Source organism: Triturus cristatus, chromosome 2_1 (assembly GCF_964204655.1).
Source record: "Triturus cristatus chromosome 2_1, aTriCri1.1, whole genome shotgun sequence".
Classification (NCBI taxonomy): domain Eukaryota; kingdom Metazoa; phylum Chordata; class Amphibia; order Caudata; family Salamandridae; genus Triturus; species Triturus cristatus.
The window spans coordinates 1,048,178,328-1,048,201,918 of NC_140581.1; the positions used below are offsets into that span (position 1 = coordinate 1,048,178,328).

At 48.2% G+C, this 23,591-nt stretch overlaps 1 protein-coding gene across 2 annotated transcripts in view; it reads right to left on the bottom strand.

Moving 5' to 3' along the window:
- LOC146866328 (E3 ISG15--protein ligase HERC5-like) overlaps window positions 1-23,591 on the bottom strand; it is a 389,340-nt gene that overhangs the window by 185,840 nt on the left and 179,909 nt on the right. For both annotated transcript variants that reach the window (XM_085635608.1, XM_085635616.1), the window contains 3 exons: window positions 15,875-15,934; window positions 13,436-13,535; window positions 12,273-12,462 (listed from right to left, as the gene is read on the bottom strand). In XM_085635608.1, the coding sequence (XP_085491734.1) occupies window positions 12,273-12,462; window positions 13,436-13,535; window positions 15,875-15,934 (350 nt within the window). The remainder of the gene's footprint in view (window positions 1-12,272; window positions 12,463-13,435; window positions 13,536-15,874; window positions 15,935-23,591) is intronic.

Sequence of the window (23,591 nt, forward strand, 5' to 3'; positions counted from 1 at the left end):
GCTGCAGCGCTGATGACTTGATTAGAGACCATCAGGCCCTCATTCACAATCTCCTCGAAGTCTTCCCTCTTATCTCTGGGTAGGAGATCCACAAATTGTTGAAGGAACTATCGTAATGGCCCAGCAAGGCAGTAGAGCTGGCAGCCTTCATGGAAGTCGCAGCGGTGTTACATGTCTTTCTACCCACCAAATCCAGCTTATGGTTCTCCTTATCCGGTGGCACCGTGGAAGTCGGAGCCATAGCATGCTGGTTCCGTGCAGCCACCACTATGACAGAGTCTGGAGTGGGGTCCAATCGGAGGAAGGCAGAGTCTGACTCCAGGGGGCGATACTTCTTCTGTAACCTGGAAGGTGCAGATTTGATAGAAGATGGCGTCAAGAACAGTTCCATAGCCGGTTCCTCCAACCCCGGCACCAACGGAAGCAACGGACGTGATGTTTGTCTCTTCTGTAGAGTTTCAAATATCACAGAGGTCGACTGCACAGGAGTAGACAGGGGAATGTTCAGTTTCGAAGCCCCTCTGACCAGAACCTTCTGGAAGGTGGAAATATCATCAACCGGTGAAACCCATCTGCGGGGGAGAGTCTGTGATAGTAGTAGAGTACCTCCCTGTACTCGTGGAAGATGAAGACCTGGTATGCCGGGACCGAGACCTGTCATAATGGCGATGACGTGATCTTGTGGAAGACAGGTGGCGTCTATGTGAACGATGTCTCGAGCGAGACTGTGTTCTTGGTCGTGGAGGTTCTACAGGGTGCATAGGCTGAGGAGCCACAGGCCCAGGCTGAGGCTGAGGAGGAGGTGGTGGTGGAGGAATATGTGGAGGAAGCGGAGGAGGCGGAGGAGTAGTCAGAGGTGGAGGAATCTGTGGAGGTGTTCCTGGTGGGGCCACCGGTGAAGGAGGAGCAGGAGGCGACCTAGATGGTGAGTAGGTACGCAAATACTCTGAACTTGGCGAAGAAACCAACGTCCTTCTTTTGCGAGCAGGCCGTGAGGAAGGGACCCTGGACTCCCCATCAGTCCCCCTCGACGTCAATCCACTGCTCAAAGTCGAGGGTCGACGTCATCTGGAACGTGAAGTCCCTGTCGACGATGATAGGCTCACAATGGAACGATGCCCGGAACGGGACCTCGATGTCGAACGTCGGTATCGACCCCTCGACGTCGCCCTTCTCTTCGATCCTCTCCTCAACCGTCTTGCAGACGTCGATTTCCTCCTCGACGTCGATCTTCGCGTTAACGTCGATGGTGATCGACGATGACGCTTCGGCGGCGACCGCCGCTTGTGATACTCAGATCGACGCCGATGATGCCTCGACGGCGATGTTCGATGCGTCGCTGTCGAACGCGGGGAAACCCACGACGACGATCTCGCCGTTCGTCTCCTTGACGTTGATCGCCGACGTCGCTTCGGCCTAGAGCCCTGGGTCAACGGAGAGCATATCGTGGTTATACCTGCTCTCGACATCGACGTCGCCGTCCTCGACGTCGTTTTTCTGTTGTTTTCCTGCTGGGGAGCCCCCCAGAGGTCGAAGCTTGGGACTTGGTAGATGACTTACCCTTTCCCAGAGGCTGAAGAAGCTGCCTTCTATCTCCTATGCTCCATCCCTTGGAGCCGAATCTTCTCCCTGTCACGCAGGGTGTGCCTGGAAAGGGTCTTACAGATGGAACAGGTGTCTGGCACATGAGACACAGGCAAACACAGAATACAGACTCTGTGAGAATCAGACTTGGCCTTCTTCCTACCGCAATCAGGGCACTTGTCAAATAGAGATGGCATTTCAACAAGAAAACTGCAGAAATTCTGCCAAAAAGCTACAGCAGAAGGTAGATGAAGGCCAAAGACGTCGAGTGAAACTGCAAAAATTCAAATAATTTTGAAGAAATACCAAAAAAAGGTAGAGTTCAATGCTCCAGGGTCCTGCTAGCAGGAGCCGGAAAAAAAAGAACTGAAAGTAAATGCCTCTGGCTGTGCCTCATGGGATACCGGGGGTCTCTGGAGACTCTTAAAGGCACGGTACCCATTTGTAGACACATAATGGCAGCCTATGGGGGTTTCTCCATCCATTCCTTTTCATCTCTATTATGAAAGGAATATGCTACTTACCAGTATGCATCTGTTCTTGGCATGTAGAGCTGCAGAGTTGTACACTTAGCATAGATCGCCATCTGGTGTTGGGCCCGGATGTTTGCAGTTTGTTTTTCTTCTTGGACAGTCTTTGGAAGTCACGAGTTTGGTGACTCCTCCTTCGGTCCGTACTGCGCATGGGCTTCGGCTCCATCCTCAGATTGTTTTTCGCCAACAGGGAAATGATGGAGCGTAGTAATAACAGTGAGAAACCCATGTGTGTTGTATCTAAATAAGATGTACTTGAACGGATACAGGTAGCCGGGGAGGCGGGTGGGCGTGTACAACTCTGCAGCTCTACATGCCAAGAACAGATGCATACTGGTAAGTAGCATATTCCGTTCGAGGCATATGAGCTGCAGATTGTACACTTAGCATAGATTATATAGCAGTACCCAACCTTAGCGGCGACCACCGGTATCCGTTGCAGTGGTTTGAAAAAGTGTCTTTAGTACAGCCTGGCCCACCCTAGCTTGCTGCTTGGAATGCACATCTACACAGTAATGTTTTGTGAAGGTGTGCGGTGTAGACCATGTGGCTGCTTTGCAGATGTCATCTAAGGGTATATTCCCTAGAAAAGCCATAGAAGCCCCTAACTTTCTTGTAGAGTGGGCTTTAGGCGGAACAGATAATGTTCTTTTTGCCTTTTGATAGCAAATTTGTATGCATTTTACAATCCACCTAGCTATCCCTGATTTAGAAATGGGGTTGCCTTTATGTGGTGGAGAGAAGGAAACGAACAATTGTTTAGTCTTCCTGAAGGGTTGCGTTCTTTGTATGTAGTATAGCAAAGCCCTTTTCACATCGAGTGTGTGTAAGGCCCTTTCTGCAACAGATTGAGGTTGCGAGAAGAAGACAGGTAATTCCACCGATTGATTGAGATGGAAGGGGGAAATGACCTTGGACAGAAACTTCGGATTTGTGTGAAGTATGACCTTGCTGTGATGTATTTGTATGAAGGGTTCCTGTATTGTATTTCACCAACCCTTCTAAGGGAAGTGATAGCTACGAGAAAAGCTGTTTTCCAGGTGAGAAACTGTAGCTCACATTTATGCATTGGTTCGAAGGGCGGACCCATTAGTCGTGTAAGAACTAAATTTAGATTCCATACAGGGGAAGGTGGTGCCCTGGGAGGAATTACTCGTTTAAGGCCTTCCATGAAGGCTTTAATAGCGGGCACTCTGAAGAGTGATAAATGCTGTCTGTTTTGTAGATAAGCAGCGATCGCTGCTAGGTGTAGGCGTATGGATGAATATGCCAGGTTACACCTGTGAAGATGGAGCAGATAGCATATGATGTGCTGTATGGATGCATCTAAAGGGTTGATTGTATTGTTACGGCAGTAAATTACAAATCTTTTCCACTTTGCGGCATAGCATGCTCTAGTGGTAGGACGTCTGGCTTCCATGATGATGTTCATGCAATCAGGGGGAAGGTTAAGGTATCCGAATTCTAAGATTTCAGGAGCCAGATCGCCAGGTTGAGCTGAGCTGGGTCCGGGGGCCTGATTTCCCCATGGTTCTGGGTTAGGAGGCATGGGGATAGGTGCAGTTTTTGATGTGGTACCACTGACAGTTGTAGTAGCGTGGTGTACCACGGCTGCCTGACCCACGTCGGAGCTACTAGAATGAGTGTGAGGGAGTGTTGTTGTAGCTTCCTTACCACTAATGGAATTAGTGGGAGAGGTGGAAAGGCGTATGCAAATCTGCCTGACCAGTTCATCCATATCGCATTGCCCTTGGACAATGGGTGTGGGTATCTGGCGGCGAAGCTTGGGCATTTTTTGTTTTCGTGGGTGGCGAAGAGGTCTATCTGAGGATGCCCCACTGTTGGAAGAATGGGTGAAGAACTTGGGGATGCAGTTCCCATTCGTGTAGTTGTTGTGTTTGTCTGCTGAGCAGATCTGCCATGGTGTTTTGTACGCCTGGAACGTGCTGTGCCAGGAGAAAGATGTTTTGGGGAATTGCCCATCTCCATATGCTCTGGGCTAAGCGGGAGAGCTGGGGAGAGTGTGTCCCCCCCTGTTTTTGGATATAATACATTGCAGTCATGTTGTCTGTGCGAATGAGGACTGCTTTGCCCGAAATCTGTTTTTGGAAAGATTTTAGGGCTAGAAAGATCGCCAAGAGCTCCAGATGGTTGATGTGGAGCGATTTTTGCTGTGGCGTCCATAGACCTTGCATTGTGAGGTGTAGGAGGTGCGCTCCCCAGCCGGAGAGCGATGCGTCCGCTGTTAGAATCACCTGAGGAACCGGGTCCAGGAACGGCCGCCCTTTGGAAAGGTTTGTGGTGTTCCACCACTGCAGAGAGTGATGTGTGCGGCCGTCCACCAACACCAGATCCGTCAGCTGACCCTGGGCCTGGTTCCACTGTTGTGCTAGGCACTCTTGAAGTGGACACATGTGGAGTCTTGCATGGGGCACTATGAAGATGCAAGACGCCATCATTCCTATGAGCTTCATAAACACTCTTGCTGGAAGAGAGTGTTGGGGAAGGAATGTTTTGCGTAAGGCTTGAATGCTTGTGATTCTGGCTGAGTTTGGATAGGCAATACCTTTGGAGGTGTCTATAGTGGCCCCGAGATATTGCTTTGTGTGAGATGGTATGAGGTGGGACTTTTGGTAGTTCACCGTGAAGCCTAGCTGGTGGAGCAGTTGGATGGTGCTGTTTGTATGTTGCACACATTGGTGGTAGGACGCGGCTTTTATCAGCCAGTCGTCTAAGTAAGGGAAGACGTGAATATGTTGACGTCTGAGGTGTGCTGCTACTACCGCTAGGCATTTGGTAAACACCCGTGGTGCGGTGGTGACCCCGAAGGGGAGAACCGTGAATTGGTAATGTTGCCCGTCCACCACGAACCTGAGGTATTTCCTGTGAGAGGGGTGTATTGGAATGTGAAAGTATGCGTCTTTCAGATCCAAGGTTGTGAGAAAGTCTCCCTGACAGAGGAGCGGGAGGACTTGTTGTAGGGTGACCATGTGGAAATGGTCTGAATGTATGTAGGCATTTAGAGGCCGGAGGTCCAGAATGGGCCTGAGGGTCCCGTCTTTCTTTGGTATTAAGAAATATAGGGAGTAGACCCCTAGATTTTGCTGATCGACGGGGACCTGCTCTATAGCGTGTTTTTGGAGGAGGGAGAGTACCTCCTGTTTGAGCAGTGTGGAATGTTCTTGAGACATTGGACGGTGCCTTGGTGGGATATTGGGTGGGGTAGATGTTAGCTCGAGACAGTACCCTGACCGAATGATTTGGGTCACCCATTTGTCCGATGTTATGGACTCCCATGCGTGGATAAAGTTTTGTAGTCTGCCCCCGACCGGAGTGGGATGGTCTGGGGGGAGCGGAGGGAAGTCATTGTGTGGGCGGGGTGGCAGAACGGGTGGTGTTAGTTTTGCCCCTGCCCTTATTGTTGTTGCCTCTGTAACCACCCCTTTGGTTGCCCTTTGAAAAGGTATTTTGAGGAGGGGACTTGTAGGAGGTAGAGGCGCTATCGGTGGAGAAGCCTCTGCCTGTGCCACGAAAGGAGGAGCGTCGAAAGGAACGTTTAGAGGCTTGTGTTTGGAGTGCCCCCATAGACTTTGCTGTGTCTGTGTCCTTTTTCATCTTTTCCAACGCTTCGTCTACCTTTGGCCCAAAGAGAGTTTGTTGGTCAAAGGGGTGATTGAGTATGGACGCCTGGACTTCAGGCTTGAACCCTGAGATCCTGAGCCAGGCATGGCGACGAAGCAGGACACTGGTATTTATGGCTCTAGAAGCAGTGTCGGCTGCATCGAGGGCACACTTAATGGAGGTGTTTGTAATTAGTTTACCCTCCTGTATTAGTTCATGAGCCCTACGCTTGTGTTTCTCGGGAAGGTGCTGCATAAGAGCCTCAAGTTCGTCGTAGTGTGCTCTGTCATAGCGCGCAAGTAGCGCTTGTGTGTTTGCAATGCGCCACATGTTTGCAGCTTGAGAGGCGGTGCGTTTGCCAGACGCGTCTAGGAGTTTGGATTCCTTGTCTGGCGGTGGGGCTTCTCCTGAGGACTGGGAGTTAGCCCGCTTTCTAGCTGTAGAAACAACTAGGGAATCTAAGGGAGCAGGGCCCTTAATGTATGCAGGGTCTGTGGGTGCTGCCTTGTACTTTTTCTCTATTCTAGGGTTTAGTACCCTGGCCCTGACAGGGTCTTTGAACACCTCTGCGGCGTGCTTGGTGACACCCTTAAGCATGGGTAAAATAGATGTGGATTTGTCCTGTATGTCAAATGTGTCCAGTAAGAAGTCGTCTTCCACTGGTTCACTGTGCATGTCCACCCCATGGTAGTGTGCTGCTCTCTGCACTAAATGATGAAACCCTAAGGAGTCCTCTGGAGGAGACGGCCTGGATGGGTATAGGTCGTCCTGAGGCATATCGGGTATATCAGGGTTATTGTAATCCTCCCATGGGTCTGGGGTCCCCGGTGGAGTGGGATCCATTGGGGCGTCCGCCGGGTAATTGTCCGGGTCCCCGTCGTCCGGATCTGGGGACGGGGTCGGAGAGTAATGAGGTAAAGGTGGCGGAGACCTGGGAGGGGGAGGGGGTGGAAGAGGTGGAGGAGGCAGGGGAGGAGGTAGTGGGGAGGGCACTCTGAGGGGAGAAGTAGCAGAGTCCTTCCGTTTGGGCGGTGGAGGAGGAGCCGGAGTATCAAGGCGTCTTTTCTTGATAATTAAAGTCAATAGCCCAGTCTTTGGATCTTTGGACAGAGTCTTTTGTAAAGGGTCTGGTGTAAACAGAGCCAATGGTGCCGAATCGTCCGTCGGCACCGATGATTTCGGAACCGAGGGCTTCGATGGTTTCTGTGCGCCATGCTTTTTTGGGGCCTCCGGTTTTTTCGGCGTCGAGGGAGTTTTCGGCGCCGGAGCGTCGGTGCCGACTGATTTGTGTTTGGTCGGCGCCGAGAGTCCAGGCTTCGGCACCGGTGGCTTCGGAGTCGAGCTGGATATTACTTTCTTCGGTGCCGGGTGCTGTTTTTCGGCACCGGGCGTCGGCTGGCTCGATCCCGAGCTGCCGTGAGACTTTGGAGGCTTCGACACCGGGCCCGAAGGTGGGGTGATAGAAGCTTTGGTCTTGGTTTTGCCCGGGCCAGCAGGCGAGGGTGTAACCTGAGTCTCTTTGGTTTTGGGCGCGGGGGTGGGAGGGGGCACAGTACTCACGACCCGCTGCGCCGGTGTGATGTCCTCCACGTCGGAGTCGTCGGCCTCGGAAGCGCTGACGACGTCTTCCTCCTGCTCGGTGTGTATTTGCCCCGAAGCTTCGGCGCCGTCTCCGAAGATGTCCGGTGGAGCTGCAGACGATGAGTGCGCCATGGTGCGTCGAGCTCTTCGATCCCGGATGGTCTTCTTCGATCGAAAAGACTTACAGGCGGGGCAGTCTCTGGCCTCGTGTTCTGGAGAGAGGCAAAGATTACACACCTGATGGAGGTCGGTGTGGGGAAATTTAGACCCACATTTTGGGCACTTTTTGAACGGAGTCCTTTCCATCGGCCGGGACCGGAGTCGAGGAGGGCCCGAAGGCCGGTGCCGATGTACGGGATGGAGAAAGTGCCGCTTCGAGAGATGAAGATGATGATGAAGAAACTCGAAGAAATGAGGATTTTCCGTCGAGGCTGGAACCGTAGAAGTTCGAAGCCGGAGCACGAAGTATCACATCCGAGCCCGATGGCGGAAAAAAACAATCTGAGGATGGAGCCGAAGCCCATGCGCAGTACGGACCGAAGGAGGAGTCACCAAACTCGTGACTTCCAAAGACTGTCCAAGAAGAAAAACAAACTGCAAACATCCGGGCCCAACACCAGATGGCGATCTATGCTAAGTGTACAATCTGCAGCTCATATGCCTCGAACAAAGGAGTTTGTGAAGGAGAGTTTTCTATGTGTAAAACTCAGCAAATTACTAAATTTAAAGTTAAACTGGCTATCTTTTTTCACTTCAAGATGAAGTAATGGCCAGTGTAGCCTAGTTGCCTAGGCTGCATTATTGTCTTTTTATCTCTTAAGTGTCCATACAGGCCTTCCTGAAGAAAGGCAGAAGATGACAACTTAAGAAGTTATATCTATTGAAGTGCTCTGGGATCCACGCACATGGGTGGGACTATTCACATGATTATGTCTATACACGGAAATCCCCTACAAGAAAACCGCCATCTCCCTAGACGAGCTATAGGCAGCGCTATCCAATACGTACCAAGGACATGCGCCGGGCCCAAATGGGTTCTCGTGCGATTTCATGCGCTCCCACATAAGGGGACTCTCATCCCTCACCTGCTCAAGGCGCTACTCGCAGCCTCTGAGCAGGGTATTCTGCCAGCGGACTGGCGGCACGCTGAGATAGTCATCTTCCTCAAGCCGGGCCGCCCTCCAGAAGATCCGGGTTCATATCGCCCCATATCCCTGTTGAATTTCGAGCCTAAACTGCTAGGGAAGGTTCTTGCTGACAGCCTCCGCACATGTATCGAAGATCTGGTACACCCAGATCAATATGGTTTCATGCCGCAACGCTCCACTAGACATAACATTAGACGCGTGCACAACGTGGTAGCGGAGGCCTACCGTCTGGGATGCCCCGCAGCCGTCCTGCTGGCGGACATTGATAAGGCATTCGACTTGTTGAGTTGGAACTACCTTTTTAAACTCAGAGTAATCTGGGGCTGCGTTTTCGCGCCTACGTGAAGCTGTTATATATGAGCGTTACCGCCACGATCCGCGTAGCCAGATACCACTCTGCCCCTTCCCCATTCGCAGGGGAACGAGACAGGGATGCCCCCTTTCCCCGCTCTTATTCGCCTTAGCTATCCAGCCCTTGGCAGCATGGGTACGCCTAGATGCGGTTTCCTGAGGGTTGGTCTGGTCGCCGGACTGCTTGGATAAGATTGCGTTATATGCGGATGAAGTCCTGTTCTTCATGTCTGATCCCTGGGCCACCGGGCCGCAGGTACTCCAGATTCTACGGATATTCGGGGAGACATCCAGACTGTGTGCGTTAACCCATCCAAATCCATCTTGTTCCCCATCTGCGGAGAGCAGAGGAGTCAGGCTTGGGCCTCGCAGCTGATCGTTGCAGATGAGAGTTTCAAGTACCTAGGAGTATATATCACAAAATGTCCCAACGTAGCGTGGTCGTACATCATAACTCCCTTGCGTCGAGCGTTACGCGATGAAATGACGGTGTGGTCCCACCTCCCTCTCTCGCTATATGATCGATCCGCCATTTTTAAAATGGTGTCCCTGCCACGCTTGCTTTATAGGCTGCAGAACTATCCATATCCTATTCCCCGTCGTGGTTTCTCCACATAAATGCACTCCTGCACCGGTTCCTATGGATGGCATTCTGGGTCGCTCTTACGACATGTATTCAGTCCACATACTGCGGCAGCTGACGTTCAGGCATATTACTGGGCTTCGCAGCGCTTGGTGATCAATAAATGGGGGTACAGCTCTCAGGTGGACCCAGCCTATGCTGTGGAAAGGCTATTCATGGCATATATTCCATTGCTAATCGTAACAACAGAAGAGTGTGCCTTTTAATATAGTTAAAGTAGAGCACAACAGGAGAAACCGACTAGTTTCTTAATAAAGCCCTCACTCACCAACCTAGTTGGTAACATGCTTCATCATCGAGCCCCACCAGGAGAGGCCGAATGCCACCCTGGTGTGCTTCAACGCCAGAATTACTGCGGAGTTGGTAGTTCGTGTTCAGTGAAATACTGAAAATGTGAGTGTTAAAAATGTCACGATTGTGTCAAAGAATACATTTTATTAGAAGCCAATCAGACATAGTTAAAAACAAGGTGTGGGACAATTAAGGCTAAATAAATTGTTCAGCGAAGTCCACTAGGAAATGGTCAACATGTTTCTGCCTATGTGTTGTAAGTTAAACAGGCATTCGTCAGGACCGTAAGGTGAACACCTCGGCGGTATGGTTGCGCTAAGGCCCACCCTAACCAAAGGTTGTAAGTGTGGAGTCCTTCGTTTTGAGAGGAACCGAGTTTATCATGTAATGTAGTCACTAACTACATCATGGGTCTCGGGAGGGGGGTGATCGCAACAATGGCACACCGCCTTCAGTGCAAAACACCTGGAGCTTTGCAGGCACCAAGTGGGTGTTTTGCACTGAAGGCGGTGTGCCATTGTAGCGATCACCCCCCTCCCGAGACCCATGATGTAGTTAGTGACTACATTAAATAATAAACTCGGCACACTCTTCTGTTGTTACGATTAGACTTACCTTGGGGGACTGAGAGTGCTCCTAAATATTTTCCCTCCCTCTCCTGTTGTTTTCAAGATATTCCATTGCTTCACCTACTATACAGTAGTTTGCCCTCAGCCTGCCGGACGGTGATCCAGATATGGAGGCGAGTTTCCAGGTCGATTGGTTGGTGGGACATGCTGACCAGCGCAACCCCCCTCTGGCAGGGATCCCACCTTCGGCCTGTTTCGACCCTGGTGGGGTTCCGCAGATGGGACACTATAGGGATTTCTACAATTGGGGATATAATGTAGGGGCCCACGCTTAAGTCCTTCCAGAGATTGCAGGAGGAGCTTGATTTACACAAATCCCAGTTCCATAGGTATCTACAGCTTCGCCATGCATTGTCTCCCCTGATACGACATCTCACGTCTTTACCCGAATTCCATCCACTAGAGGGTAGCTTGTTAATGGGAGATCTAGGGGCCCACAAAATTTGTCAAATTTATCAAACCCTTACTACACACTCCAAAACTACCATACATCGGACCCAGGCGGCGTGGGAGGCGGACTTACCGGCCCTGACAGATGATGACTGGGCCGAGGCGCTGGCTAACCCCGAGGTACTCTGCTGTCTTCACTAGATACCGGCTGATTCAATTCAAGTACCTCCAGAGAATATACTATAGTCGCCTCCGCCTCTGGAAGATGGGGGCCATTCAATCCCCCACATGTTTCCGCTGTGACTCGAACAAAGGGTCGTTCCTCCATACGGTTTGGAGCTGTGAGGCACTGCAACACTTCTGGTCAGGAGTTTTGTCTTACATGGGGCGGGTACTGGCGTGGGACATCCCAGCGGATCCCAGACTGTCACTGTTACACAGCACAGAGCACATCGGGGGGAATAGATATAAGAGACACCTCCTTTTCTTGGGCCTCACACTAGCCAAACGGGATATTGCACAACACTTGAAAGCTACATCTCCCCCCGGTATTGAGACATGGAAAAAGGCTTTGGATAAATGTATGTCGGCTGAAATAGCGGTGTTTCAGGCGAGGGGGTGTTCGCAGAAACACGGGAGGATTTGGGCCAGGTGGGCTAAATATCGAGATATAGACTTATCTCTCCTCACGCCACTATCAAACCAGGACCCTCTTGAGAGGCCGGTAGTAAATGACTCGCCTGTTTAATGCGCTAGCTCACTACTGATGTGGATGGACGCTCCTTTGCTGTAAATATACCTTGCCTTTTACGGGATGCGTGGTGCCTGGTTTGGGGGGAAGGGACGGGAGGGGGAGTTCGGTCTGATGTTCCGCAGACCTCCTGGGGGGAAACATTTCAATACCTACAGTCTCTACAATCTGCCCTGTACATGTATGACATTTGTTGGGCTCTGCCCACTTGGTACTGCAGAAAATCAATAAAATGTGTTGTTAAAAAAAAAAGTGTATTTAGGTATGCGGCGAATCTGCAGTCGGGACGGAGAACTCTGTACACATAAATATAGGTAATGCAGAGGCATAAAACTCTGCATGAAGTTTGGGACATGAAATTTCGAGTACATTTTGTAGTTTCTGCAAAACGTTCTACAAAGTGCAGTTTGTGAATCAGGCCCTGAGTAGTCAGCTTTGCACTTCTTTGGTACGATAGTGTGAGTGCTTGTGAACCCAATGTTGGGAAAAACAATGTGAAGATACACCTACAATGTAGGGCATTGTGGGTTTGGAGTTAACATTATCATGGGTTATCCTCATCCTGCCTATATTAGATGTACAAAAACGTTATTCATGTAAATAAAATGCTTTAACATGCCCAACAACAAAATAGCAGGATAAAAAACTGCAAGCGGATGTCAGATAGGTATTTGGGGCAACAATTAATTATTTTATCACAGTGGCCGTTGATGCCCTTAAACTGAACAACAAATTTCCTAATCAACTTACCTAGAATTTTCAGAGATGTTGGTTTCAGACTATTAACAGCAGTTGTAAATGCAGCAACAAGAGGCAGAGACTCCTTGGACCCATGCATCAAAGAAAATTCTGGAAGGAGAAGGAATATAGCCAGGGCATCACGGTGAGCAGGAAGCTTTGAGAGCTCAGGGATTATGTAGTTCTTCATGCAGGAACTAATCTATAACAAATATGAGAAGAAGATATATACGTAATAAGGTTATTATTTGCACAATAATTTTGAAAAACAGAAAGATACACAAAATCAAATTTAATAGTGCCTTTTTTTTCAGAGCCTTCACATAATTCAATTTACATTCTGGATATCAGAAGTCTAGCTTTAGTTATGAGCAATATTCAATTTATTCTTTATTCCAGAATGGGAAATCCATCATTACACCAGCTACAGCTATATTTTTTCATTTTCGTTTCTAGCTCTTCTGCCTAGTTGAGCATTCCATTTGGGCTCTGGAATGTAGCTGGACCCTCATCTGTAGGGAGGCCATGTCCACTCCCTGTGTGCAGAATAGCCCAAACCATAGCATTTGGTACCAGCTGCTCCTAAGGAAAGATTTCTCACTGTTCATCAAAACTTCAGTACCATATGTTCGGGCCCAAAACATTACTTACAATGGCAGTCACCTCTCTTTTTAAATTTCTTTATTCAAGTGTTTACATTTAACATAGGACATATCAAACTATCCATGCCACCTATCAGAATTAGCTTACAGCTAGAAGCCCTTTAACATATAATAGATAACGTATCAGATTTCTTAGTTGAGGCGTGTCCCTCCCACTACCCACATTGTCCTCGTGGCACGAAGTGAAATTACAACATTTGCTGCTCAAAGTTGCCTATCCACTTAGAATTTTACTCAACATCGGGCAGGCGTAACCCACAGACCCATATCACCACCCATGTCGTAGTACTGTGCACAATTTACAATACTGATTCAAATTTGTCTACTTTTGAAATAATTTGCAACAGGCTGCACAATGTGACATCATAGGTCCAGATTCAGCAAACATTTACATGGGTTACTCGTGTTAAACACTACTCAATTTCCAGGACTAAGATGGACTTACTCCAAAAAGATTTGAAAACCGGGTCATAGTTTTCAAGGGGACACAATTTGTAAAAGTATTTTCCTTACCTGCTGTAAAACCTGTTCACGATTTGCAATCATGTCAAAAAAGTGGGAGGCGGCTTTAAGGTCAATCCACGATATATCTGAAGTTTTACAATGTTTCTCTCTACCGAAAAGAAAGGACAAAAGTTTGAGAAAAGTCTTGAAATTACTTTCATACAACAGTAAATAAAACTATTGAGCATCATCATTCAAAAATTTTGGTCTGTGAATACCCAGAGGCTACAAAGACAACCAATGATCAAGCAACAGTATCATTTAAATACTAATTGAATCCTGAAACCTAATGTCACAATTGATTTAGGTTTTGTCAAAGGCCCAGACACTGCAAGCTAGATTTGAATGTGTACTAGACATGAGAGTATACAGACATGAATGTGTACTAGACATGAGAGTATACAATCTTTAAAGAGAAAGGCAAGAAATATTAGAAGATCCCCAAGGAATGGCAACAGACTGCAAGTAGAGAAAATAACATCCACGTTACGTAACATGTTGTTGACCAAAACCTTCACTTGGCACTGGTCCCATTCCTGTGTGCCCTAAGTAGTCCAGTTTGTGTCCCTTTGCACAACCTGAACCCTGCAGGAAATATACAGTGTACACTCCTTCTGTGTATCTCATCTTCTCACATCATACACGGATGGAGGTGTGGGTTGGCCAGACTTGTAAGCATGATGAAACTCATTGACCACCCATATGCATTTCTATCCTTCCGTTCGAGCTTCGACTCGGGGAAGGAGGCAAATTCCTGGCTGGTGCATTTCGTGACTTAGAAAATGCGTCAATTTACTATTGCCATCCACATATAAATATATGGGGAAGACAAACTAAATCTACTTGAGCTTGCCAATGGGAAATCCTTCTTTGCATTAGAGTCCTTCAAAAAGCTTGGGGTATCTTTGTTAGAACTCTGTAGTAATAAGCAAACCCTTTTCCAAACCGACAGAGACTATCCGGGACCACCCTCCAGCTTCTCCTATCTCAAGGAACAGCTCTAGCCTGCTACCAGGGCCACAGATTATGGGAGAAATGTGGCTACCTTTGCAGACATTAAATGCACTGACTGAAGTATTAAGGATCATTGCGGTGGGGGATTGGGCTGATGCCTTGCAAAAGCCATTAGATCAGGTGGAGGTCCCTGAAGCCTGCATATCATGAGCACCTACCGTAGCTCAGACCTGGAATCTTTGGGAACCTCTCTTTTTGCGATCACCTGTTGCCATAAACCAAATCTTCAGTCCTTAGATTCAAACAGGAGCCCTAGGTGACTTTCAGCAGCTGCACAGATGATCCCTGTACTCGTGCTTTGAGAAAATCTACATAGATTTGATTTGCTATCTTGTCTGGGAGACATGCAAATGTATGAGGAAAAGAGATGCTCATGTCACATAGGGGAAATCTGGAGGAGAAGCTGAGGAAGAAATGAGCCTCAAGGGAGCCACCTAAAGGTGATGGGTGGAACATTTGCAAAAGTCTCGGTCATGGGTATCACCAGGCAGTCCATTGTTTTATGGCCAACTACGCCACACCAGGTGTTTAGCAACTACAAGCAGTATCTCTGAGTTTCCCCACACACCCCTCTGAGATGTAGAAGGAGGAAAGAGGAGGTTAGTCTGAGCATGAGGCTACTTTAATTCAACTCTTATCTACAGATACTGTCACAGCTCATGTCTTCCTCATCAGGCCACTGAAGCCAACAGGGTAGAAATAATGTACACAAGGCGAAAGAGTGGACAGTAATTCATTCATTACAATTCAACCACTGTTAATTATTTTCACTACGCATTCTTTCTCAAACTTTCTGCATTGACATCAAAATGCCACAGGGGGAAATGAAGGCTCTAAGAGACGGAGAATGAAAGGAGGATCTATTCTCAATGAGACTCTTGGACATATAACTATTTGTCAGTCGTGTCCTGGAATGGTTAAAATGTGAACGTACCAAAATTCTTCCCACTAATGAGGAAAAACACCGATCTGTGTGAGCTTCTCTTTAGGTGGGCGTCAACTAGTGCAAAGCCCCTTGAAATAGAAAATGCAGCCTTCAACCTAAGTGTAAGAAGAGAGACTTGCTACATTTCCAGAAAAGGTCTAATTTTCAGGAGGTTGCCTGGGTGTAGGAGGACTCAATTAATTAGCTTTCATTAAAATATATTTTTATGTTATTTAACAATACTAGAAATTGAAATACTTACAAGACAAACCAGAACATATTCAAGAAGTGCATTCATGAAAATGTTTTGGGGAAAAAGGTCTTTCTGTATGACCCATTGGGGTGGATATAGTTTATGAGAAGGTGGTTTCAGAAGGGATAGTGAGAAACAGGGGCTGGAGCTTTCGAAGTTACTTTGAAGAAATGGACAATTGTTGGTGATGAATTCGCAGAGATAGTTTTAACGCAAAGTATATTTTGTGGTAAATATTGCGAGCACAAAAACGTACCTTGGTTGCAAGAAACTTCCATTGACACACGCCACGGATGAAAAGATTTGTTTTATTTCCCTAGGATTAAATAAAAAATACAATTTGAGATACAATTTAAAAGTAGGAATATATTTTCTCTGCACCGGGTACTCTGAGAAGCCCCTGAGCCAAGGGATGAAACACATATTAAAATATAACTACCTTTCAAAATTCAAGTCAATTAAGTTTTATCCAGACAGCATATGTAACACATTAGATGATAGACAGCGGGTGCTTTGATATTCACACAAGATAACCCTACAGCCCATTCCAAATATAGGAAATCCAGTGGTAACATATGTAAAAATTCCTTTCCATAATGCAATGGCTTTCTTTAACACACACTGCATGACGGTGAATCCTACATACATGAGTACAGGCTGTAGGAGTGTAGTGAGCTTCTCTTTATTTTTTAGTAACTGAATAGGTTGCTTTGCCCCCATTAGACCAAAGATGTGGAGCACTGCACTGATATAAGAATATTGATTGAAGACTGCCGTCAGGAAAAATATATTTTTGGCGCAATTTTAGTGTAACCTTTGTAGATGCCTATGTAATCTTTGTCCTCAGCTTCCACTGCTGGCGACAGATAGGTACAGCGCAGTTGCGTCTCTGGTTCTGTAACTGTGTCAACGCAATTATATAGTAAAGTAATGGATTGGCTTTGCATTCCCCCTAATGCCCACTAGCGCTTGCTCCCTACCTGGGTGTACTCCATGACGCACACTCAATATCTTTCTACCAACATAACAGCGGAAAAATAGCAGGACAACAGCTGCGGGTGGGGAGGCTGGGTTACTGAACTGGAAGGAGTTAGACACAAACAGTGCAGGAAATCCTAGAAAACAAATTGAATTTCCTGATTTTCCGTACTCTCCTACCATAGAGTCCATCTCCCTCCTACCATACCCGGTAATGTTTAAGGGAAACGAATCAATCGATGTCTCACCAACCACTTCAGCAACCACGAGCTCCTCAATGCTATGCAGTCTGAACTCAGGCCTAACCACAGTATGGAAACACTCATCGCCACCACAGACACCCACATGATCCATAACAGAAGAGATACGACAGTGCTTATTCATCTGGACCTCTCTGCAGCATTTGACACAGTCTCACACCCATTCCTCACGTGGCGTCTGCACGAGATTGCCGTCAAAGGACCCTCTGTCTGCTGGATCTGCTCCTCCTTAACAGATAGAGCACAAGCTGTTAGCTTGGTACCTTACTCCTCAGAAGCCCCCAAACTTGTCTGTGGAGTGCCTCAAGGTTCATCGCTCAGCCCCACAATCTTCAATGCATCTATGATCCCTCTGCCCAAAGTCATCTGTGCACACATCAACATCTTCTCCCACACCAATGACACGCAGCTCATACTCTCCCTCTCGAAGAAGATCCCCAACTCAAGAAACAAGTTCACTGCCTGCATGACCAAAGTTGCTAACTAGATGAATGTCAACAGTCTCAATCTCAACAATGACAAGACAGAAGTAGTGATCTTCGGCAAGAACACCACATCTTAACATGGAACTCCACTGGTGATGAGACGAATAATGGCAGCCATGCCAGGAACCTCGAAAGCAAACCTGACATGACCTCACAAGTCAACACCATCAGTGCATCCTACTTCCACACCTTAATGATGCTGAGGAAGATCTTCAAATGGCTCCCAAGCAACACTAGAAAAATTGTCACTCACACCGTAGTCACCAGCAAATTGGACTACGGGACCACCCTCTACGTGGGGATCACCAAGCAATTCACTAGAAGACTACAGGAACCACCCACCGAAGCTGGAAAAGCATCTCAGAAATGGAGTGGGCTTCCACCCTCTTCCAGCATCAGCCCGAGCACACCAGCAATCTGCTGAAAGCCATCAAAAATGTAAACAGCTGGATCACCGCATGCGCTGACACCTTGGCTCCCCTCAGGTGCAATCAAAAGGCAAGAGCCCGACCATAGGCCAGCTGGCACACAGAGGGACACAGGCTGACAAAACGCCACTGCAAGTAACTGGAGCGTAAATGGAGAACAAGTCAAGACAAAGCATATATGATCCCTCCGGGCAATGTCATCCAGGCACACAACATTAAAATCCTCTCCTATGCCGACAACACGCAACTCATTCTCTCCCTCTCGGACAAGATCCCCAACACAAGAAGGAATATGCTACTTACCAGTATGCATCTGTTCTTGGCATGTAGAGCTGCAGATCTATACACTGTGCATAGATCGCCATCTGGTGTTGGGCCCGGATGTTTGCAGTTTGTTTTTCCTCTTGGAAAGTCTTTGGAAGTCACGAGTTTGGTGACTCCTCCTCTGGTTCGTATTGCGCATGGGCTTCGGCTCCATCCTCAGATTGTTTTTCGCCAGCAGGGAAAGATGGAGCGTAGTAGTAACAGTAAAGAAACCCATGTGTATTGTATCTAAATAACATAAGACTGGAACGGATACAGGTAGCCGGGGAGGCGGGTGGGCGTGTATAGATCTGCAGCTCTACATGCCAAGAACAGATGCATACTGGTAAGTAGCATATTCCGTTCGAGGCATATGAGCTGCAGATTATACACTGTGCATAGATTACATAGCAGTACCCAACCCTAGCGGCGACCACCGGTATCCGTTGCAGTTGTTTGAAACAGTGTTTTTAGTACAGCTTGGCCCACACTAGCCTGTTGCTTGGTTTGCACATCTACACAGTAATGTTTTGTGAAGGTGTGCGTTGATGACCATGTCGCTGCTTTGCAGATGTCATCTAGTGGTATGTTCCCTAGGAAAGCCATAGAAGCCCCTATCTTCCTTGTAGAGTGGGCTTTAGGGGGAACCAATAGCGTTCGTTTTGCTTTTTGGTAGCAAATCTGTATGCATTTTACAATCCACCTAGCTATCCCTGATTTGGAAATAGGGTTGCCTTTGTGTGGTGGGGAGAAGGAAACAAATAACTGTTTGGTTTTTCTGAAAGGTTGTGTTCTCTGGATGTAATAAAGTAAAGCCCTTTTAACATCCAGTGTGTGTAAGGCTCTTTCCGCAACTGTTTGGGGTTGCGAAAAAAAGACTGGCAATTCTACCGACTGGTTTAAATGGAATGGAGAAATGACTTTGGGTAGAAATTTGGGATTGGTGCAGAGTACAACCTTGTTGTGATGCATCTGAAGGAAAGGTTCCTGTATAGTGACCGCCTGTATTTCACTAACTCTTCTGAGGGAAATGATGGCCACTAGAAAGGCTGTTTTCCATGTGAGAAATTGCAGCTCACACTTATGTAATGGTTCGAAAGATGGTCCCATTAACCGTGTGAGAACTATATTCAAGTTCCAAACAGGTGAGGGTGGCACTCTGGGTGGAATTACTCTTTTGAGGCCTTCCATAAAGGCCTTGATGGCAGGCACTTTGAAAAGTGAGAGGTGCTGCCTATTTTGTAAATAGGCAGCAATTGCAGCGAGGTGTAAGCGAATGGAAGTATATGCTAGGTTACACCTTTGTAAATGGAGTAGATAACATATAATGTGCTGTATGGATACATTTAAAGGATTGATTGTATTGTTGTGGCAGTAAACAACAAAACGTTTCCACTTTGCTGCATAGCACGCCCTAGTAGTAGGGCGTCTAGCTTCCCTGATAATGTTCATGCAATCAGGGGGAAGGTTAAGGTATCCAAATTCTAGGACCTCAGGAGCCAGATCGCAAGGTTGAGTTGAGCTGGGTCCGGGTGCCTGATCTCTCCATGGTTCTGGGTTAGGAGGCATGTCGAGAGGCGTAGCTTTTGATGTGGTACTACTGAGAGTTCCAGCAGTGTGGTGTACCACGGTTGTCTGGCCCATGTTGGAGCTACCAGGATCAGAGTTAGGGAATGCTGCTGTAGCTTTTGCACCACTAATGGAATTAGTGGGAGAGGTGGAAAAGCGTATTCAAATTTGTTTGACCAGTTCATCCATATCGCATTGCCTTCGGACAATGGGTGTGGATATCTGGCGGCGAAGCTTGGGCATTTTTTGTTTTCGTGGGTGGCGAATAGGTCTATGTGTGGATGCCCCCACTTCTGAAAGAACAGGTGAAGAACTTGTGGGTGAAGTTCCCACTCGTGGATCTGCTGTGTCTGCCTGCTCAGCAGATCTGCCATGGTGTTTTGTACTCCTGCGACGTGTTGGGCTAGGAGGAAAATCTTTTGTGGAATTGCCCATCTCCATATGCTCTGTGCTAACTGAGAGAGCTGTGGAGAGTGTGTGCCCCCCTGCTTTTGAATGTAGTACATGGCAGTCATGTTGTCTGTGCGAATGAGGACTGCTTTGCCTGAAATCTGCGCTTGGAAGGATTTTAGGGCGAGGAAGATCGCCAGTAACTCCAGATGGTTGATGTGGAGTAACTTCTGTTGCGGCGTCCATGTGCCCTGTGCTGCTAGATGTAACAGATGAGCTCCCCAGCCGGAGAGCGATGCATCTGCTGTTAGGATTATTTGTGGCACCGGGTCCAGGAACGGTCGACCTTTGGAAAGGTTTGTGGTGTTCCACCACTGCAGAGAGCGATGGGTGCGACCGTCTACCAACACCAGATCTGTCAGTTGTCCCTGGGCCTGGTTCCACTGGTGCGCCAAGCACTCTTGGAGTGGACGCATTTGGAGTCTTGCATGTGGCACTATAAAGATGCAAGAGGCCATCATCCCTATGAGCTTCATAAACACTCTTGCTGGGAGAGAGTGTTGACATAGGAATTTTTGACGCAGCGCCTGTATCTTTGCAATCCTGGCAGGATTGGGATAGGCTATGGCTTTTGAGGTGTCTATAGTGGCGCCGAGATACTGTTTTGTGTGTGATGGCACCAGGTGGGATTTTTGATGGTTTACCGTGAAACCTAGCTGGTGAAGCAGTTTGACTTGTGCGGCTGTATGTCGCACACATTGTTGGTAGGACGTGGCTTTTATCAGCAAATCGTCCAGATAAGGGAAGACGTGAATGTGCTGTCTTCTGAGGTGTGCAGCCACTACTGCCAGGCACTTGGTGAAAACCCTTGGTGCTGTTGTTACCCCGAACAGGAGCACCTAGAACTGGTAGTGTTGTCCGTCTACCACAAACCTGAGGTACTTTCTGTGAGACTGGTGTACTGGGATGTGAAAGTACATGTCTTTTAAGTCCAGAGTGGTGAGAAAATCGTTCTGGGAGAGAAGTGGAAGAACCTGTTGAAGGGTTACCATGTGAAAATGGTCTGAGTGAATGTAGGTGTTGAGAGGTCTGAGATCTAAGATAGGTCGTAGGGTCTCGTCTGTCTTTGGAATTAGAAAGTACAGGGAGTAGACCCCTAAATTTTGTTGATCTATGGGGACCTGCTCTATTGCTCCTTTTTGCAGGAGAGAGATCACCTCTTGTGTTAGCAGCGCAGTATGTTCTTGCGACATAGGGCGGTGCCTGGGTGGAATGTTGGGGGGTGTTGATGTTAATTCCAGGCAATACCCTGACTGAATAATTTGTGTCACCCATCTGTCTGAGGTGATTGTCTCCCAGACATGCAGGAAAGATTGTAGTCTGCCTCCGACCGGAGTGGAATGGTCTGGAGGGAGCGGGGGAAAGTCATTGGGCAGGAGGCGTGGCAGAGCGGGCGGTATTTGTTTTGCCTCTGCCCTTATTATTATTACCTCTGTATCCGCCTCTTTGATACCCTTTTGTGAAGGTAGATTGAGGGGGGGATTTATAGGACGTGGACGCACTGTCCGAGGAGTAGCCTCTGCAAAAGGATCGCCTGGGAGTCTGTGTCTGTGTCTGTAGGGCTCCCATAGATTTCGCCGTGTCTGTATCGTGCTTCATTTTTTCGAGGGCTTTGTCTACCTTGGTCGAAGGGGTGATTTAATATGGAGGCTTGTACCTCCGGTTTAAACCCTGAAACCCTGAGCCAGGCATGGCGACGGAGAAGGACGCTGGTGTTTATGGCCCTGGTGGCTGTATCTGCTGCATCTAGGGCACATCTTATGGAGGTGTTGGTTATTGTTTTCCCCTCTTGAATAAGTTCATTAGCCCTAGTCTTGTACTTTTCAGGGAGATGGTGCATGATGGTCTCTAGCTCATCATAATGCGCCTTGTCGAAACGGGCCAACAATGCTTGCGTATTGGCAATACGCCAGATATTGGCCGCTTGCTTCCCTGACGCATCTAGGGGCTTGGATTCTTTGTCAGGTGGGGGCGCCTCACCTGACGCCTGAGAATTTGAGTGCTTCCTAGCTGTAGTCACCACTAAGGAGTCTAATGGTGCAGGGCCTTTAATGTAAGAAGGGTCTGTGGGTGCGGCTTTGTATTTTTTCTCTATCCGAGGGTTTAGGACCCTGGCCCTGACTGGGTCTTTAAAAACCTCAGGGTCATGTTTAATTACGCCCTTTAACATAGGTAGAATGGCAGTGGACCTATGGAAGGGCCAGGGTCAGGGTCCTAAACCCTCGGATAGAGAAAAAATACAAAGCCGCACCCACAGACCCTTCTTACATTAAAGGCCCTGCACCATTAGACTCCTTAGTGGTGACTACAGCTAGGAAGCACTCAAATTCTCAGGCGTCAGGTGAGGCGCCCCCACCTGACAAAGAATCCAAGCCCCTAGATGCGTCAGGGAAGCGCACTGCGTCACAAGCGGCCAATATCTGGCGTATTGCCAATACGCAAGCATTGTTGGCCCGTTTCGACAGGGCGCATTATGATGAGCTAGAGACCATCATGCACCATCTCCCTGAAAAGTACAAGACTAGGGCTAATGAACTTATTCAAGAGGGGAAAACAATAACCAACACCTCCATAAGATGTGCCCTAGATGCAGCAGATACAGCCTCCAGGGCCATAAACACCAGCGTCCTTCTCCGTCGCCATGCCTGGCTCAGGGTTTCAGGGTTTAAACCGGAGGTACAAGCCTCCATATTAAATCACCCCTTCGACCAAGGTAGACAAAGCCCTCGAAAAAAGTAAGAACGATACAGACACGGCGAAATCTATGGGAGCCCTACAGACACAGACACAGACTCCCAGGCGATCCTTTTGCAGAGGCTACTCCTCGGACAGTGCGTCCATGTCCTATAAATCCCCCCCTCAATCTACCTTCACAAAAGGGTATCAAAGAGGCGGATACAGAGGCAATAATAATAAGGGCAGAGGCAAAACATCGTCAAAGGTGTCTAAGAGAAAATCTTCCTCCACTGGGTCTGTGTGTAACTCCACCCCGTGGTAGTGTGCCGCCCGTTGTAACAAGTGGTGAAAACCCAAGGAATCTTCAGGAGGGGATGGCCTAGATGGATAAAGGTCATCCTGTGGGACATCTGGGATGCCCGGATTGTTATAATCATCCCATGGGTCTGGAGATCCAGTAGGGGTGGGATCTTGTGGCCCATCTGCTGGATCATAGTAAGGGTCCCCCAAATCGTCTGGGACAGGAGACAAGGTGGGGGAACGATGAGGTGGAGGGGGTGGAGGTGGAGAGGGTGGAGGAGGAGGTGGGGAAGGCACCCTGAAAGGAGAGGTAGCAATGTCCTTCCTCTTTGGAGGTGGAGGAGGAGCTGGCTTGTCCAAGTGTCTCTTTTTAGAAGACAATGTCAAGTGTCCAGTCTTTGGATCTTTGGTGAGAGTTTTTTGCAAAGGATCCGGTGTAAAAAGCTCCTGTGACACTGGTTGTTCGGTCGGCGCCGAAGGTTTCGGTGCCGACGGCTTTTTAGGTTTATCGAAGCCGTGCTTCC